General features: G+C 45.2%; 3 protein-coding genes across 5 annotated transcripts in view; 2 read left to right on the top strand and 1 right to left on the bottom strand.

Annotated features, from left to right (window-relative positions):
- LOC127007420 (uncharacterized) overlaps positions 1–3,919 on the bottom strand; it is a 5,675-nt gene extending 1,756 nt beyond the window's left edge. The window contains exons 1-3 of one of the 2 annotated variants that reach the window (XM_050878413.1): positions 3,396–3,919; positions 1,068–1,173; positions 675–825 (exon numbers count right to left, since the gene is read on the bottom strand). In XM_050878413.1, the coding sequence (XP_050734370.1) occupies positions 675–825; positions 1,068–1,145 (229 nt within the window). In that variant the 5' untranslated portion in view covers positions 1,146–1,173; positions 3,396–3,919. The remainder of the gene's footprint in view (positions 1–674; positions 826–1,067; positions 1,174–3,395) is intronic. The other variant, XM_050878414.1, reaches the window with a different exon arrangement.
- A 3,550-nt stretch (positions 3,920–7,469) lies between these two features.
- On the top strand, positions 7,470–10,232 carry LOC127007422 (uncharacterized). Its single transcript, XM_050878417.1, has 4 exons — positions 7,470–8,007; positions 8,212–8,384; positions 8,583–8,715; positions 9,261–10,232. Exons 1-4 carry the CDS (start codon positions 7,995–7,997, stop codon positions 9,683–9,685), a joined length of 744 nt encoding a protein of 247 aa, XP_050734374.1. The 5' UTR covers positions 7,470–7,994; the 3' UTR covers positions 9,686–10,232.
- Positions 10,233–13,740: 3,508 nt separating this feature from the next.
- Positions 13,741–20,000, top strand: part of LOC127007421 (galectin-3-like) — a 10,543-nt gene continuing 4,283 nt past the window's right edge. The window contains exons 1-3 of one of the 2 annotated variants that reach the window (XM_050878415.1): positions 13,741–13,906; positions 17,087–17,169; positions 18,622–18,796. In XM_050878415.1, coding sequence (XP_050734372.1) covers positions 13,894–13,906; positions 17,087–17,169; positions 18,622–18,796 — 271 coding nt within the window. In that variant the 5' untranslated portion in view covers positions 13,741–13,893. The remainder of the gene's footprint in view (positions 13,907–17,086; positions 17,170–18,621; positions 18,797–20,000) is intronic. The other variant, XM_050878416.1, reaches the window with a different exon arrangement.

Here is a 20,000-nt window from a genome sequence, read left to right as displayed (position 1 = left end):
TCCCGAGTCACAGCATCTCTCCCTACACTCTATTGTCACTCCTCTTAGCTAACTCTTACAGGACCTACACCCTATAACGTTTTCTTTCACTCCCTTTCACATCCTCTCCTCCCTCCTACACTCCCTTTCACATCCTCTCACCCTCTCCTCCCTCCTACTTTCACCCTATCCTTATTCATCAATCATTAGAGTATTTTAAAAGTTTTCTTCCACTTGCGCACACTCCTTTCAGCTTTCCATGGCCTGGTGTTATCCTTCTCTTCCACCTGTTCCTCACCGCCTCTCACTCCCTTTCCCTCTCATCATGTCACCATATTTCAAAGTTAACCACCTTGCTTCAAAGTCTTTTTTTTCCAATACTCCTTAACTCCTTCAACGGTTCCGCATAGCCTTCCACCCGTTCTCCAATTCCCTGATTTCAACGCCATCATTCACCTTTCCTGATTCTTATTTCACCATATTTCAAAGCTTCCCACCTTATTTCCACGTCCTCTTTCTCCATTACTCCTTAAGTACAGCAGTCTAGTTACATAGCCTTCCCTTTCACAGTCCAGTCACCCTATTTCCAAGCTCCACACCTTTTTCCTCATCCCCCAATCACCTAATTCTCAGCTCTTCCACATAGCGCCGGCCTCACGTCTCACCCTTCTCTTCTCTTCCTCCCTCAGACTCACCACCAACGGGAATAAAGACGACCCCCGCCACCCACAGCCCCGACGTTCTCCTGAGGTCGGCGGTGAAGAAGACGACGCCGATCATGGTGAGGGCGGCGCCGAACGTGGCCAGCAGGAATATACAGGTACGACTCACCTTCCGCCCGCACACCTGAGGAAAGGATGGGCTGGGTGACCTTTACCTCTGTGTGTGTGTGTGTGTGTGTGTGTGTAGGATTAGCTGTTGTTGACGTTACTTTACCATGTGTCGCTTATCAGTATTATTTTTATCTTTTATTTTCTCTTCGCTCTTCTATATATAATCACCTGTATATGCGTGCTTGCCAACTTTAATAAGCGATATATTTTGCAAAGATGAGATTGAAAACTACTCTCTCTCTCTCTCTCTCTCACCTGTGCTCCGTTGTACAGGTAGGGGGGCCCCACCCTCACCACCTCCCTCCGCACCTGCACCGCCTCTGCCGACGTCATCTTCCGCCTCAACTCACGCTCTGCAACACTGAACAGAAGCATTTTTTTTGTCATTATTTTGTTATCGTTTGGTTCTCTTAGGTTCTATTTTAATGCTAATAAGAAAAGATGAAGCAAAATCGTTGTTACCATCCTTATTATTTTTATCGTTGTTGTTATTTTTACAACCCTCTTTATTAGTTTTGTTGTGCCAGAAGTCGGCGTCATAAATCTGGATTATAGTTGCTGTTTCATCTGCTGCCGGTGCTCTTCTGGTTGTTATCCCTGAAAGGATCCACCGAGAGACTTCATTGTTTTTATTTCAGTTCTTGCTTCAATGAAAAAAAAAATAATAACCTGCCGTAAGAACGCGGATAGAAGAGGAGCTGCAAAATCCTCCTCCAACTCGTGTTTACATTTAATTAAGCGCCATGCGAATACTATTTACTATTGCATGATTATTGAATGTTTCCTACTTTTACCTCGTTGTACCCGATAGTAAGTCAAATACGCTCCTTTTCTTCTCCCTCAAAATCTAACAATACTATACTTGCTTTGTCTTAAGTTCACGTTATTGGTTTATTTTCGTGTCTGGAATATTTTTTGCTGTAAGTCACGCTGAGGAAATGCGGCTTAGTTACAAAGAGAGACAAGACTATTTTGTTCTTAGTGTGGCTCGAGGCTTGTGTTTGGTGAGCTGGAAGTGCCGGTGCCTTTGTGTGTGTTTCTCCTGAAGCCTCGCAAACAGTGACCAAAACGGTGCGTGGGCGAGCGACACACGACCCGCTGCCTGCACCAAATTCAGTTATGAAAACGTTCAGTGTTTCCAACCGCGGCGAGAGGCAGCACAATTATGTCTTTAAACAACCAGAATCGAGCCAAACGTGGTACAGAGAAGCGTTTAATTAAAGAATAACGTGAATATAGTATTCCTGCCTCCCCCCCATCCTTCCCAACACACACTACTGAACATATCAACCTGACAACTCACCACCACGGCGTGTAGCAAGAATAGCGTGTAATACATCCCATGATATTCACGATCATCAACAGTGGCAGAGGTTTTCACGGACGCCGAGGATCACGTATCTGTATATATTCCCCCGGCTTGACCAAGGCAGACAAAATTATCATAAGCGGACAGGACGGCATCAGGCTCGGCGTGAGTCATATGAGTCGGGCACCAGCCACAAAGTAGGTATTCTGGGCCTAAGGTGCCAGCTTACCTATTCTTGTGTAAAATTTCTAGGCACACTGCCCCTCCTCCTTCATTATGATTAGTGTTGTTCATTCCCGTCTGTCACTAAGCACTGAGCTGATCATCCTGTGCAGGGAATTGAAATGCAGCCGTGAACTACGATTCAAGGAGCTTACAACTGTTACACGAGTGATAAATTTTGAACCAGTTTGAAACAACCTATCTTCACAGCTTCCAACCCCCCCCCCCCCCCAATATCTCTCATTTGCTTTAGGCCAGGTGAACACACACACACACACACACACACACAGATCGCTTCTTGGATCAGTGGATACCACCTTGGCCTGTCACCCAGCAGGCTGAGGTTAGAGTCGCGCTGACACCTGACAGGAGCGGTTACGCTGATACGCGGCCAGCATGCTTATATATGTATTATATTTCAAGCATTCGTTGCTGTATCTGCGCGGGATAGTCTTACCAGGTTTATTGTCAACCGAAGTGAATAGAACTGTGGATGTTCACAGTTGATATTAAGGTCTGTGTCTGGGATATTGCAGAAGTTCTGGGATATATTATATATAATATTGTGTCGCGTTGGTGATGAAGAAAAAGCAGCATATCTCAAGGTTTGTGCACTGTAAATAGCGACGACCATCAGTACAACTTCATCATTACAACTTTCTTGGCTGTGCAAATATCACACAAGTTTAGATAAGTCCTACGTGAAGATAAAGAGGGTGCCTACTGTTGGCTCTTCAAAGAAAATGGCTTCGTACAGACTAGAGACTTGTATAAAAGCATTCCACCCCTGCTAATATTAACTTATGCCTTTGCCAGACATTTATTCCACGCTAGTAGACATTTTATTCAGCAAAAAGTAGCCACCTGAACCCCTTAGTTCCTACAACAGCAGTGTAGTTTTCTTTCTCACCTCGCTGGTAAATTAACACCACGAACGTCGTTAGGCCGAGGAATAGGAACAGATCAGTAGCATGCAATTATATCATCATTAATAAAATACTTAAGTAAAATCGTTACATCAACAAAGGTTTGAAAACGGTCGAACTATATACCTTGCAATCAAGAGTACCGTAGCCAGTGCCCCCGCCGTGATGGGAGCTGTCTCGGGCACTTGGCGTAAGAAGGTAGTTCAGTCCGTGCCCAAAGAGTTGTCAAGGCGGCCACTATTTATATGTCAGTCGACGTTTCATTCGTTCAATACCATTTTTGCCAACGTGAAGTTATCACCATGAACTTATTTTCCCCATGTTTGCCCACTCTTGGTACGCGAACGAGGCGAGTCACTGTGCAAACATCTCCGTAACCTGGCACCACCACCGCCTCCACGCTGCCGCCGCCGCAGCCTCGCCCTGCATACAAACACTCTCACTTTGGTATGCCCGCAAGTCCTGTTAATCTTTTCATCCTCACAAACGTGCTGCACGCCAACAATTTAACATTGCATTACTTTTGTCCATTTACATGTTTGTTCTGCGTGAATGACACTAAAATAATCAACAACAGCACGAGGTAGCAATAAGAAGCTTTCAGACCAACACACCACTGATGGTAGAAACAACAACTGGTAGTCTGGTACACATGCGTACGACATCCTTGGCTGTGGAAGGCTGCGCTGCCAGGCAAGGGAAATGTTAGCCGGACCGTCCTGTATACTTTTATTTTCACGGCCGGATGCCGTTATTTCGTGCTACCTCATCAATAAATCTTGTTAAAAATGTTATTTCAGGTAAATGAGGAGGTACTATGACACACACACACACACTCTCTCTCTCTCTCTCTCTCTCTCACACACCCCCACAAACACACACACACACCCCCACACACACCCCCACATACACAGAGAGAGAGAGAGAGAGAGAGAGAGAGAGAGAGAGAGAGAGAGAGAGAGAGAGAGAGAGAGAGAGAGAGAGAATTTACATATATTTACATAGAAAATCAGACCACACAGACCCCATGGTCCAGACTAGGTGGTCTGTCCTTAAACCTAAGTGATTTTATATTAATCAGATGGCTCCAAAACGTTGCTTTTCTACTCTAGTTAATATTAAGTTCAAGGAAGTGACGGTCGAGCTTGTTTTTAAAGGAGTCAATCGTGTTACACTGGACCACTGACGGTGGGAGCTTATTCCATTCTCGCACTACAACGTTGGTGAAGAAAAATTTGGTGCAGTCTGAATTTACTTGTCTACATTTAAGTTTTACGCCATTGTTCCTCGTACGCAAAGTGTCATCGATCTTAAACAATGTTGATCTGTCTACATTCGTGAAACCATTAAGTATTTTAAAACATTCGATCAGTTTTCCTCGGAGGCGACGTTTCTCAAGAGAGAACATGTTAAGGGTGGAAAGTCTTTCTTCATAAGATTTGTTGCGCAAGGAAGGGATCATTTTTGTTGTTCGACGCTGAACACCTTCTAATTTAGCAATGTCCTTTGCATGGTGGGTGGACCAAAACTGTACCGCATATTCCAAGTGGGGTCTGACTAAACTATTGTAGAGTGGAAGTATTACATCTTTATTCTTGAATAAAAAGTTTCTGAAGCCCAATATTCTGTTCGCTTTATTTGCTGCATCGATGCATTGCTGTGAGAATTTGAGGTTTGACGCGATTTTGACCCCCAAGTCCTTAACGCATTGAACGCTTTTGAGTTTAACGCCGCGCATTTCGTACTCGAACTTCTTATTCCTTGTTCCAACTTGAAGGACCTGGCATTTGTCTACGTTAAGGGCATCTCCCATGCATCTATCAGACCAAACTGAAATTTTGTGCAAATCCTTTTGGAGGCTTTGACTGTCTTCGTCAGTGAGAACCGAGTTATCAATCTTTGTGTCATCTGCAAATTTACTAATGCGATTATTGAGTCCGACATCCACATCGTTGATGCAAATAATGAAGAGCACTGGGCCAAGAACCGAGCCCTGAGGGACGCCACTAGTGACCGGCGCCCACTCTAAGTTAAATCCATCAATCACCACTCTTTGTTGTCTGTTGCTCAACCAATTCGCGATCCATTGGTGTACTTGACCGTCAATACCTATTTGCTTTAATTTGTAAAGTAATTTATGATGTGGGAGTTTATCAAACGCTTTCTGGAAATCAAGATAGACTACGTCCAGTGATTTGGTTACGTCATAAACCGTGAAGAGGTCGTTATAAAAGGTTAATAGGTTTGATAGGCAGGATCTTTTGTTACGGAAGTCGTGTTGTGAGTTTCCAATTAATGAGTGACTTTCAAGGTGACTCACAATTTTGTCTCTAATTATGCTCTCAAGTAGCTTACTTACAACCGAAGTTAGACTAATGGGCCTGTAATTACCTGGTACTTTTTTGTCTCCTTTCTTAAAAATCAGTGTCACGTTAGCCTTTTTCCAATCCGAAGGGACGATGCCTTGTCGCAAGAACATATTGAATACGGTTGTGAGTGAGGAGACTATTTCGCTCTTTGTTTCTTTGAGCAGAGTAGGATATACTTTGTCAGGTCCAGGACTTTTATTTGTTTTAAGTGATTTGAGGGCTTTAAGGACTTCATCGGTTGTTATTTCAAAGTTAGGCAATGCATGCTGGGGATTTACATTAGTACTGGTGTTGGTGGTAGTGGTGGGAGGACTGTTAGTATTAAACACCGAGGAAAAGTAATTGTTTAATAGGTTTGCAACGTGTTGGCTGTCAGTCACTAGTGCACCATCACTGTTTGTTAGGGGTCCAATTCCACTTCTGATCGCCTTTCTGTTGTTTATGTAACTGAAGAAGGATTTCGGATTATTTTTACAGTTGGCCGCAATAGTTTCTTCATATCTACGCTTTGCCTAACAAACTAATCTTTTTACTCGTATACAATTATGCGTGCCATGTAGCATCTCTCTTCCTGGCAATATTTGTCAATCTGATTTAGAACATCATGGCTTGAAAGAAGTTTCGTTTTTATCCAAAACCCTTAAGGCAACAATACTGCTTGAGAGGGTCCTTATTAATGTAAATGTGTTCGCTGAGAGATTTTACTTCTTACAAATTCACTTTCAGTTCGTCCTCAATGGCGCTGTGAAGGAGTCTGTATTCCCTCTGACATGCCCCGCCTGGCAAGTGATGCACAGACCAGTTTGCAGTCACTCAGTCAGAAGCTGTAGCCTTTGTCTGGTGGCTTGCCAGCACTGAGCACTGTGAACGCAGACCACCTGCTCTGGTAACGCACCCACAGCGGGAAGCTAATGTACACTGCGCGATGATGGTGCGTCAACAAGCAACAGGACGAGATGAAAACTCAATATTCAACCAAAATTACTAACAAAACCAATGTAAGGAGGGACCAATGTGTACAGGCAGCCTCGTTAGTCCAAACCAACACGGGCGGCGGTGTAGGTGTGACGCCTAAGGCGAGGCAATGGACCCGCGTTGTGAAAAATATCTACCCTTTTGCAAGATAATGGATTAGGAAATTCGAATGGCGCGATTCATCTGTAAAATAACTCTGTGTGTGTGTGTGTGTGTGTGTGTGTGTGTGTGTGTATTTACATTTTAATATATATATATATATATATATATATATATATATATATATATATATATATATATATATATATATATATATATATATATATATATATATATATATATATTTTCTCATGTATCGATATTAGAAAAAGAGTATTTATAGAATTTAAAGAGATACATTGCACATTTTATCTTCGTTCCAGTCAATCGTTTTTTTTTTTTATGTGTATTTCGTTAAGTATTCAGCCAACCCTTAATTAACACTGATATTGACCATCTTCATTCCTTCAACACCTTTCTTCTACCAGGGAATAAATAGAATAAAAATATGACGGGACACAAGGTCTGGAAGGATGTATTCGACTATAGATTGATTGCACTTAATGTCTGGCGCCAGTTAAAAAAAAAAAAAAAATAGCGCAAGGTTAAAGCATAAGTTGTCAAGAAAACTATGAAAACACTCTGGGTACGACCTTCGAAAATATCTCAGTTTGTCGATTAAATCATGGCTTGAAAACGTTGTAGTGGAATGGAAAGGGTGATTTACTTTTTTTTAGTAGTTGGCGGCGCGGCGGATGCAACAGTGACCTTGCCACCTTGGGTTTTGGCTTTGGTGAACAGCGGCAACAACAGACGAGTGGGACGAGACCACCAGACGGCGGACGAGTGACGAGTAGTTCCTGGGAAGAGTTGCCGGGGCGGTTGCTGTCGTGTTGGGTTGGTCTGTTTTGCAGTATTTTGGCAAGTACGAGGACTTCACATACCTGGCTCTCAATTATATACCATGTAGAAGTGTCTGGCTCTTGAAATAAGCCAGGAAAAAGAGACACATTCGTAAGTGAGGGTGGAAATGTGTACAACATGAAGTATTCCCAGCTCATCGAATGGCAAGAGAGCGTGGAAGTTGCCTACTACTGCCGAGGCCACGACTTGTTTGTTTATCTCATGTGACTCTGACCGCTGACATGCAAGATACGGTGCTGTGAGTGTACAAACCCGTTCGATGGTGCGAAGAAAAGGAGAATAAATAGCTACAGGGTCAAGAGGACTTACTATGAAGTAGGATCACTGCATACATAAGCTGATCATCGACCACCGTCCTTGCTGCTGGCCGGCCCCGTCCCCAAATCAGTGAACAGCCCACCACCAACTCAACAAAACAATGCATACCCAAGGTGAGTCACATTACTGGAGCTAACTGCTTTGTATTCATGCATAGTTGAGTGCGAGACAGATGGTTAATGAATCTCTCTCTCTCTCTCTCTCTCTCTCTCTCTCTCTCTCTCTCTCTCTCTCTCTCTGTAGTCACTAGCATCATTATATACACCATATCTGCTGTAAGTAATGCAGCCTCAAAGTGGCTTTCTTTCACCCCGCAGATCAGCAGCAGCCACCTCCACCCTACCCTCAGGTACACTCCGCCCCGCCCCCCGTTGTGGTGGTGCACCAGCAGACGCGGGTCGCGGCGAGTCCTGTGGTGTTAGTGAACCATGCTGTGGACAGCAGACAACCTTCCTTCCTTAGACATCCCTACTTCCGACGGGGCGCCAAGGTAGTGGTAGTAATATATAGACATCAGTTACAGTATAAAAAGATAAACCTGGCTGTGGTATTTGGCTTTTGTTTTCTTGGTTCTTATGGTTACAAGAAATCTGAAGCTTACCTGCATTTAATAATATTGTTTCTTCATGTTGCATTAGCCCTCCAAACAGGAGTCATTATAATAATACTTTTTTTCTTGTTGCTTTAGTTCTCCAACGGGTGTCAGTGTGGCGGTCCGCAGATCATGGTGCTGTTGATGATGGGAATATTTCTGATGTTTATAGGATTCGTGAATTGCATCCTCAGGATGTACTATGGCATCTTCTTGTTGGTGATTGGAGGTAAGCAGGACCGCAGACAGGCAGGAAGCAACCTTACTTCTCAGGCAGAGAAGGTTCCCTCAAGTGGACATGTCATGAGTACTTAATTTGTTGTTATAATAGGGTGGTAATTAATGGGTGCAGTAGTCTTGTGACAAGGACAGTGTCATCACACACACACACACACACACACATACACACACACACCCGGCCTCGGCCAAACAAGCAGTAATGCTAACACACACACACACACACACACACACACACACACACACACACACACACACACACACATATTCCACGTTCACAATCACAAACAATAATGGCTGTTTTCTCAAGTCCTATCCTGAGGAGGAAGTTGTATATGTTGTCTGGCTCAGGAATGTTAGCAATCCTACAAAATCAAATGTCCCATTTCTTGAAATGATTTCTCCAGTAACAAATATTGGTAGTATGTTTATTGATGCCACGGCATCGGCTTGATCAGTAGAATGAGTTATCTAATTTTAGTTGCCGAATGACTGACTTCCTGTGGCTGACATCACTGACCGCCTCTCCCTTTGCAGGTGTTCTGGTAGCCTTCGGCGTGCACTTCCTACGCACGGCCAAGGCACAGTTCAACAGCCTACCCCCGGACCACCCTGACCGCGTCAAGTATGCTGTCCCGTATGTCTTAGTGAGCCCAGGACTCCTGCAGGGACAAGGAGACCAACCTGGGTACTCGTACACCTTGCCGCCCATGCAGCACCAGGTGATGGCCTACCCCTCACCTGCTGATGGGCAGTTTGTGTACTACCCAGCACAACCTGGTGGGCTGGGTCAGGCATTGCCACAGCCTGCAGCAAATGCCCCACCTCCGCCAGGCATCTACGGTGGCCCCACCTTGCCCAGCGCAGGGGCGGGCCCAGGCTACTCGCCGTCGCTGCATGGCTCCTACGTGCCTGAGAACGACCTGCCCCCCGCGTACTCAGATGTAGTAAAAGACAAGTAGCAATTTTCCGAGGAACTGCAGATCCTCTTGGTGCTCACGGCATTGTCGGCGGCGCCGCGGCCACACGGATATTTCGCACGCACGCCGCTGTGGTGTCATGAGACATCCTAAGATCGTGAGACATCCCATCCTGAATACATATACATGAATTTCGACACGGTACCGTGTCTTTTGTCGACTGCTTGTCGGGATCTGTCCCACCCAAGCTTTTTTTATATTATTATGAAAGCACTCTTCTTCTTGTGACCTGTTCCGCTTTGGATCTTTTTTTTCTTCTTTTTTTTTAGGACCTCCTTGGTACTTTTTTTTACACCTAGATGCTTCACTTAGTTACTCTGTGATAGTAAAAATTGGGTTCCGCGATGCGAAATTAAGGATTAGATGTCTTGGGATACCGGATGACAGATGACATCACACCGGGCAGGCGGCGGTGCTACACTGGTGCAGCAGGGGCGGCACCACGACCGTCGGCCCGACTCAGGCCGCCTGTCTTTCTCAATGTTCATTTCTTAAAGCAAATATTTTTTCAATAAATAAGCTTTATCTACTTGTCTTTCCGTGATGCTTCATTATGTGTATCATCAACATGTTTATTATAAACTCCAGAGAATATAATTATTATTGTGGTCACCGCCCTTCCATTAAGAACATAAGAACATAGGGAAACTGCAAGAGGCCGAGTGGCCTACACAGGGCAGCTCCAGAATCCCCCCCACTACTCACGATGGGTGAGGTGTAGTTACAGGGGTTACAGGTAGAGGCTTGATCCTCGTTATACCGGCGCAACTAGGCAAGCACCAGTACCCTGTCACCTTACTGCACCCACACCTCACTGCCACCTGTCGTCCTCGTCCATGTAGCTATCCAGTCTACTCTTAAAACAAGCTATCGTCCCTGCACTAACTATGTGATTGCTGAGTCTATTTCATTCCCCCACCACCCTATTACTAAACCAATGCTTGCCTATAGCTCTCCTAAATCTATACTTTTCTATATCTATGTGGCGGTGGTGGATGAGGAAGAGGAGGGGACCATGTGCGTGACCATGAACACTGATACTGGCCATGAATTACAGAAAACGATAATGAAAACGATCAATACCACATACATCAAGGGATAGTGGGAGTATGAAGGAGGAAAAAGAATGTGGTGGCCGTCGAGTCAAATAATCTGGGCTAATTGAGTATGAGTAAGAAGGTGTATGTACTCAGGGACCTGTTGCATAGTGCGTTTAGGAGGCGGGGGTGTGGCATTGGTTGTAACTACAATGATATGCCGTCAACAACGTGTTTCCCTGTAAAGGACGACGTACGTTCCTCATTGAAAACAAGTCCTTAAAGAATGACATATAATTTTGCAGTGCATAAACATTACATTTACTGGGCATCAAACTGAAACTGGGGGTCATGGCTGTTAGGGGCGTGATGCGAGTGGTGGTGTGTGTGTGTGGTCTATCTAGGTGGCTTTTTTCGGCTTGGCTGGGATGAGTGTCAGGCAGGGGAAGGCCTCGGTAGTGTGTGGCAGAGCTATCTAGGCTTGGCAGGAGTGTGTAAGACAGGGAGGGTGAAGCAAGGCGGGGGTGTTGCCCATCGTATTGGCTGCCTTGCTCACCTGTGTGAAGTGGCGAGTGGCAAGCGAGTCACCAGCAATAGAAGTATACGCACGGTGACGTGAGATTTAAATCCAATATATACATAGATGAAAGATGAAGGAGAAGGAAGATGTGGCGGTGGTGGATGAGGAAGAGGGGACCATGTACGTGACCCTGAACACTGATACTGGCCATGAATTACAGAAAACGATAATGAAAAAGATCAATACCACATACATCAAGGGATAGTGGGAGTATGAAAGAGGAAAAAGAATGTGGTGGCCGTCGAGTCAAATAATCGGGACTAATTGAGTATGAGTAAGAAGGCGTATGTATGTACTCAGGGACCTGTTGCATAGTGCGTTTAGGAGGCGGGTGTGTGGCATTAGGAAGGGACAGTGCAGAGGGAGGCGAACAAGCTGGCGCCTACAGTAACCAAATGCCACACGCCACCAGAAGAAAAGGAATTCAAGCGCCTCTGGAAAGTGCGCCAAATGTCCTGATAACGTAACTTAATCTATTAATGGGGAAAGCCTATAATAATCGGCTGGTGAGTGTTATCATGGTGGTGATAAGGAAACGTTATTTAAAAGCCATGATTTTGACGTTGAAGAAATAGTGATAACATAGCAGCGACATGTTCGAGTTGCCACAGCTTATGTTTTCTCTCTCTCCAATAATTATATACTAGTGTCATTAGAATTGTGCAATATTTAACTATATTATGATGCTAGTCACTCTCCCCCCATATAGTTCGTCATTTGAAGTTTCCATCCACATGTAATTTTTAGTGGTGTGATAGTTTTTTCCCTCAACAGAAAATAAGTAAATTACACTACTATAAATACCGACTTGTGTATGTGTTGGAGGATGGGGTCGTATGGGTGTATTTGACAGAGAGAGAGAGAGAGAGAGAGAGAGAGAGAGAGAGAGAGAGAGAGAGAGAGAGAGAGAGAGAGAGAGAGATACCCTATCTGCCACATTCCTTAATCTGCTTAATCTTATTCCAACTCGGTTGTGCCCAAACTGAGGAAATGATGGATCGTGTTGGTGCCCCCCCCCCCCCAAAAAAAAAAAGGGAGAAATACAAAGACAAAATGTTTGTGGTTACAAAGCGTCAAAAAAGTGTATTGTGAGCGTGGAATGCCACACGTACCGTTGCCTGGCTTGCCCACACGCCCACCAAAATACTACTATATACTGGAGGACAAATCAAAAGGGAGGGAACACGGGGTTTGTCTGTCTCGTGCAACACCTCTGAACAACCAACTTGACAGACACAAACAGAAACGGTATTTACATTATATTGGCAGGAACTTTCCCGCCATCATCACCCATCCAACCCTTCCCCCCCTCCCCAAGAAACACTAAAGCAACACCAGAATATTATAGGGTTTGTCTGTCTCGTGCAACACCTCTAAACAACCAAATGGACAGACAGACAAGCGGTATTTACATTATATCGGCAGGAACTTCCCCCATCACACATCCTTCCCCCACCCACACACCCTAACGCAACACCCGCACCAGCAGAAGCCCGAATTAATACGCTCCATCACGGCGGCTCATAATCGTTGGGGGGATGAGGTATGGTCCGGCAGGTGAATCGCGCCGCTAATGACCGTAATAAAGCAATCCGCGATACATCAGACTCAGGGGGACGAGTCTCTCTCTCTCTCTCTCTCTCTCTCTCTCTCTCTCTCTCTCTCACACACACACACACACACACACGAGACAGATAGGCCGAATAGGTGATGTGTGTTGAGTGTGTGTGTGAGAGAGAGAGAGAGAGAGAGAGAGAGAGAGAGAGAGAGAGAGAGAGAGATTTGAGGGTCACTAATCACTAGCCCTTGATCCCCTAATGGACAAATAAACATATGGGGTGAGCACCAAGATCAAATAGTCCTAATGCCCGTGTTATTTTGAGCTCTGTGATGGCCAGTTAGAAGGTTAATCTACGATTTCCTGTTCTTTTTTTACGTGGTGGGATGGTGATAGTTTTGATTGACATGTAAATACGATACTTCCATTTTTTAGTAGAATGACGGCAACATTTTGGGTGACGGAAGTGCAAGGGAAGGGAAGGAGGCGGTGGAGGTGCAGGGAATGTGAGACGCGGAGAGGAACAGCTGGCGAATTTTACTTGCTTTACCTTTATCATGTCAGAGCAAGAATAAGCAAGCGTCGTATGTGTGAGCATGGATAGAGGAGGAGCAGGATGTGTGACGAAGGATGAGTCATCGCAGGAAGGAAATATTGTGACTAGCGTTACAGCTACATATCACGAGGCTCTAATGACGGAGCCTGAGGGAGATGCCTGATGCCGTACTGCGTGATACTCTTTTCAATAATGCTAAGGAGAAAGTGAAATATTAACAGCTTCGCTTACAATGAACTCTAGTAACTGCTTTTACTAACACTACCAAACAAAACTAGCAAAATATAGCAACAAAGACCTCATCGGAAAGAGTAACCGGCACCTTTTTATCAACTTTCCCTGCCTCGCCAGTCGCCGCGCCTTCGTTAGGTTGACAGTAAAGACTCTACGTTCGGTGTGAGTCTACGCACTGCGCCGCTGGTGTCGCTGTACCGCAGGGCCTCGCCTCCCAACCACACCATGAACAACAACGGTAAGACATCCACAGCAGTGTCTCTACGTGTGTTTTGCGACTCCTACCACTGCCTTATTTCCTTTAGCCCAGTAGTCTTTCCACATCTGCCTCGCTGCTGCACGGGCGGCCTTGCCTGTCGGAAGTGTTGCCAAGACCGAGGTGAGGGCCCGGCGCATGACACACCCACGTGTCGCCCCGCCCCCTGTGTGGTTTGGCGGGGAAGTCTTACGTAAATACAGTGGTTATCCTTGACATTTTCCGTAACCGTGCCGCATATTGATCACGGACATGGCAGGAACGTGATGTCATGTCAGTATAATCATTATCAGTTAATGTAAGAGGCATGTTTATGGTTGTTTTGGTTGTGTCATTGGTTGATGAGTCATCGTCAGGTGACCTTACCTCCCCCTCATACCCCGGGGAGCGATTTACATGGTATTGTCATGGATTTGGGAAGGTTGGCGCTGCTTCATGGCTGGTCCCGTACGAGCCCCTGGGGCCTGGACAACATTAATGATATCGTCAGAATATAACGCGAGCCGTTAAAAATCTTTTACACACTGCCCTCCGGGGAAATGTACTACCTTGGGCCTTCCACCTTTTCGTATTCAGCAAAACCGAATTAACGAAAATATTGAATTGCCAGACTGTGGTGATTTTCCTATTGGATGATTGCTCGGTAAATAAAGTCGGTGTTGCGCAGTTATTTGCCAAGCAAACCCGTAAAATCGGTAAAATTATCTCCGCATTAAATGAGCTATTTACAGACCAACATGAATCCGCATAAATCTAACGGGTAGTAGTAACCCACCTCTCGATAATAGTGATGTCAAGACAAGACTAGGTCCGCGCACTGCTTGGTTAACCACACTTTCCTGCCTTCACTGCAGGACATGCGTAGATATATAATACAAAATGTCAGGATGTGAATGGCTTAAATGGCTATTTTACAGAACAGCTTTACTGCTCTTCGTTGGACCGGAAGTAGCTGACTGACATGTTGCAAGATCATTGCGTAGAGGTCACACAACAATGTTCCGAGTGTGAAAGATATCCCCCTCTTATTGTATACGAAGAATCTATCGTTTTACCTTCCGAGCCACCTCCTCGGGGAATATTTTCTTTATTGCTGCTTTTTATTTTTGGTATTTTTTCCTCTATCTGGTAGATTTGTTTTTTTTTAGTTCATATGAGAGTTTTGAGTCCTCGTTTGTAGTGCCGATGAATAATAACCGTAATATGACATTGTCAGCTGGGTAAAGATCGATACTATTAACGCGCCGATATCTCGTTTTCCACTGCTCCTCTGTTGTCATATATATTTTTGCTTACCTTCTAACCTTCCTGATAACCGTAGGAAATAGTAGACCAAAACAATTCTGAAAAAAAGCCATGAAATACGTGTGGTAACCACTGCGGCCGTGGGCGGCTGACGTTAACCCTGACTAAACCATAGCGTCCCTGACAGTCAAAACACACGGCTCACCACATAATCCAATACGAGTGTTTACGCTCTTATCTACGGGTAGGTTTCGCCTCCCTCACCTCCTCCTCAGGGTCACTAAGAGATAGGTGAATATGTAACCTCCTTATAGCCTCCCTCGACCACTCTGCGTTTCTACATGTCGTCGTATCGGAAGACCCCGATAATAGGAAGTGACAGTAAAATAAATTAATACCCGCTCCTCCAACCTACTCATACCCACGGCATATCCAGAAAAAAACACTCACGAATAAACCACCTCCTCCAAAAGCCCTCCTTGGGACAACTTTCTTAGCGCCACAGCCATGAGTAAGCCTTAGAATGCACCTACACATTCAAGACAACCAGTAACCTTCCATGAAACATCCTGTTCTGCATCACGTTCAGTAAATCAACTCCACCACCGTTTCCTCCTCCACCATAAATAATATTGCACTGCTCAACCTCTCCTGCGCCTTATCAGTGACTATCTTCTGAAACACTCGTCCACACAACTCAGCCTACCCCGCGTCACAGTTAGTACACCCCGAAATACTTTACCGTGATAGGAATCATCTACCTTCAACCCTCCACAACGCATCCTACCCCCCCTCCACAACACCCACGAACCCTCCTCCCCCACCACCTTCCCCAACATCGTCAGCAGCCCCAGCCACACACTGTCCTGCGCCAAATCCGAGAACCCTCCTCCACCTTTTTTACCACCACCAGCAGGCATCCACAACACTTCCTGCCCCGCGCCACGCCCAGTAGTACACACCCGGCGTGTTCCCACCTCGCGTAGATGTTACTCCTCAAGGTCGTCCGGTTGCACTTTCCATAACCGCCCCCCTCGACAACCCCCACCCGGCGGACGGCGGGTCATACATCAGTCACGAGCGGCGCTGGTGTCGGCGGATGAGGTGGTGGTGGTGGTCGCGGCCAAGATCTAAGTAATAGGCGCGATTCCCACTATTACGTTTCGAGGGATCCGTCGACGCTAATGCCGTCAAAATGACGTCACCGAAACAGCAGCTGCCCGACATGAATGAGATAGACTTCCTCCTCGTAAACATCTTGTAAACCTCTTAATCCTCGTCTAAAACTTGTAATCCTCTTCCATTTCCTCTTAATCCTCTTCTAAACTTCTTAATTTCTTCCTTTTCCCCTTTAATCCTCTTCTAAACCTTGTAATCCTCCTCCTTTTCCTCTTAATCTTCTTCTAAACCTCTTACTACTCTTCCTCCTCCTCTTAAACCTCTTGTAAACCTCTTAATCCTCTTCTAAAATCTGTAATCCTCTTCCATTTCCTCTTAATCCTCTTCTAAATCTCTTAATCCTCTTCCTTTTCTTCTTAATCCTCTTCTAAACCTCTTAATCCCCCCCTCTTCCTCTGTAACCTCTTCTTAACCTTTTAATCGCACTAACGGGGTCGAGGCTGTTGGTGTGCTCGCAATAACGGGGTCGTGTCTGTTGATGTTTTAGCGATAACAACGTCGAGGCTGTTTATATGTTTGAGATAACGGGATCGAGGCAGTTGATATGTTCGAGATAAGGGGGTCGAGGATATGATACCAAGGCGTGACACACGGAGGAACGAGGGAAGGAAGGAAGGTACAAACGTGTTAATATACGGATGATGATGATGGTAATAATAATATTATTAATAATTATAATGATGATAATAGTAATGATAATAATGATAATAACCACAACAATTTTTCCTCGTGGTCCAGCAGGGTACCAGCCGGCCGGCCAGACGGTGGTGGTGGTCAACACCAACAGGAGGACGCCCCAGTTCGTGCAGCAGGGAGTCAGGGTAAGGAGTCCCCGAACACGTGCTGCCAGCCTCGCCGCGCTGAGCTTTATAACTCCTGTGTGGGGGACGGACACAACACGTATACTAGTACTCCGGGAAGGAAGCTAAAGGGAAGCACGGGGTGTGGGGATGCATTTGTTCACTTTTCATTATTCCTCTTCATTTAATTGGACCGCTCTGCTCGTGTTACGAGAAGTTATCACGTCTCAACAAGAATGTACGCAGCAAGTCACACTTCGAGGCTCGAGAAGAGCATGTTGTTGCATCAGTGGCGACGCTGCACAAATACGCTCAGTCACTCGAGACCAGGGCGATCTGGAGATATTTTGATAGAAGACATTTTTGTAAATGACAGGCAAAGAGACAGACAGACGAACAAACAGACGGACAGCGACAAAAGCATCATCGCCCACCTTGGTACGTGGAAACGGGCAATAATAGTAATGCCTCTACTGCTGGTACTTTACTACTACTACTACTACTACTACTACTACTACTACTACTACTACTACTATTACCTCCTACTATAGTCTGTTTAGAAGAAATGTTCCTCCTGCGTTTAGGCGGTGTTTGTAGGCCTCTCCTGACTGCTGCCTGCTGTGGCTCGCGTGAGGCTGCGCCATAGATTCATGAGTTAATGGTTCCCCAAACAAACACTTAATTATTTACCTCACCTCTCAAGTTCTTCATTCTTCACTTGGTTTCTTTAGTTTCGCTTATTGCTAATTTAACGTTACGGTTATTGTGATATGGGCAAAGTTACATGACAGCAGGAAAGCGGGGAGGAATGTGTGGATACGGGGGGAAGAAAGGCCTCATTATGAAATGATGAATGGTTAGTGTGATCATCACTCGTTCTGCTAACATACGGCCAATATTGTGATGTAGAGTAAATCTGGTCTGAGGTAGGGTGGAAGCAGCCCAAGGTGTTCATTGTCCATATAGATGCCGTTGAGTAATGTGAATGTGGTTTGCCGTGCCCGTAGACTATTACATTCAGTGCCGAGATAACCAACCGCCCATCACAATTTGTTTGTCTTGCAGGTATTTAAATGTTGGTGGCATTCAGGTTCAAATCTTGCTGAAAACCTTTTGCTGATCAGTCTGCTGGTGCTAAATATGGCTGAAGACTTCCCGAGATTACATGAGGTGTCGCGTGTCTAAAGTCGCGTCCTCACTAGGCCTCATGAGGCGACTTGTGCACCGCCTCACGGGTGTGTCCACACTATGTTTCCGCGGCTACCTCATCCTGCCTCGCCAGTCATACTACTACTACTACTATTACTACTACTACTACTACTAATGATGATAATATTAGTAATAATTTAAAGATATTAGTAACAGTAATGGTAAAATAATAAGTTACTAATAATGACATTAATGACGATAATGGTAATTATAATTTATTAAATATCAGTGTAAGATTCCTTCAGTAGGTGTTTCCCCCCACAGGTCGGGGGCATGATGTTGGGTCTGGCTTGTTTCGTGTGCATGGGACTTTTCGGTGCCTTCTTTATTCTCTGCGGCATCATCATGTTGGCCACCACTGACTACGACGACGACTTCTGGGATGACGACTCCCCTAACCCCTTGGTGATCGTTGGAAGCATCTTCCTAGTGATAGGCGGTAAGTGATTTATGCACAAGTAAAGACGTAACAGTGGCTTTGTGAGGGTTAGGGAGAGCGGCTCAGGACAGGACAGGAAAGGAACTAGATTTTAATGAGTATATGACAACAGTAAATCAACAGTATTTAGCATGTAATGGCTTGTGACACAGATGAAGGTTCCGAAGGCCTTAAGTCTAAGGATACCCTTTGGCTCGATGCTAGGGTGTTCGCCTCAGGTCTCTAGGGCCTGGGTTCGATTCACTTTGGGGCTGGAAAAAAAATTAGGGAAGATAAAACTTTCATGTGTTTTAAGAAGTGATAGATTCCTCCAACACTGTCACCACTGCCAGGGGGAAACCGTACCGGGAAACTTTGCAGCCTCACCAAAGACCATCCTGTTGACACTTGATTCTAAGGTTATTACAGGTGTAAGATATAACCACTCATATTTATAAGTCTGATATATTTCTTTCCTTAAGCCTGGTAGTGAGTGGCAGTGGTGGAGGCATCCCTTGAGGGGTGGTGGTATGGAGGTAATGATGAATGGGGAGGAAAGGCTTTGGATGATTTATACCACACAGATGGTACAAGGAAAGGGAGGAGAAAAGAAGAGGAATGATTGAAGTCATCATAACTTCTTACATTTAGATTGTAGCTCAGGTAGAGATGAGAAGTACATATATGGATAGATGGATAGATAATTAAGAAGATAGACTGGTATATGGAGAGAGAGAGAGAGAGAGAGAGAGAGAGAGAGAGAGAGAGAGAGAGAGAGAGAGAGAGCAATGGACCATTTGGCTATATACAGGCAGCGCTACACGTGGCCACTTAGTGAACTGTCAAAGTAGTACTTCCATAGAACTTAAGTTATGTACTAGAGTGCGTCTAAGGCTGCCTCCATGATACAAGGCCTTGGTGCCGCCACCGCTCCAAGCCAACGAATGCACACACTTTACTCCTTCCCGATTTCCTGACTACTATTTGACATGGAAAAAAAAATGAAATCGGGTAGGAGTGAAGTGTGTGCAATCATCGGTTTGGGGCGACGGTGGCATCATGGCTGTGTATCCCTGAGACAGCCTCAGACGCACTCTAGTCTATAACTTGAACTCTATGGAAAATGCAGCTTGGAGTTGAAAGGCCACATGTGGCACTGCCTGTATAGCCAATACGGTCCATTCTGTTGTCAAGTTGACAGAAGCTAGGTAACTAAGAAGTGGGC

This window comes from Eriocheir sinensis, chromosome 35, assembly GCF_024679095.1.
Source record: "Eriocheir sinensis breed Jianghai 21 chromosome 35, ASM2467909v1, whole genome shotgun sequence".
Lineage (NCBI taxonomy): Eukaryota > Metazoa > Arthropoda > Malacostraca > Decapoda > Varunidae > Eriocheir > Eriocheir sinensis.
Note: the sequence above shows the minus strand (reverse complement) of the source record. Positions and strands in the feature narration are given on the sequence as shown.

Excerpts from the sequence above, each read along its gene's own strand:
- LOC127007422 (XM_050878417.1), top strand. Across the intron at positions 8,385-8,582 it reads ACTTCCGACGGGGCGCCAAG|TTCTCCAACGGGTGTCAGTG; the intron begins GTAGTGGTAGTA and ends TTGTTGCTTTAG. Across the intron at positions 8,716-9,260 it reads CTTCTTGTTGGTGATTGGAG|GTGTTCTGGTAGCCTTCGGC; the intron begins GTAAGCAGGACC and ends CTCCCTTTGCAG.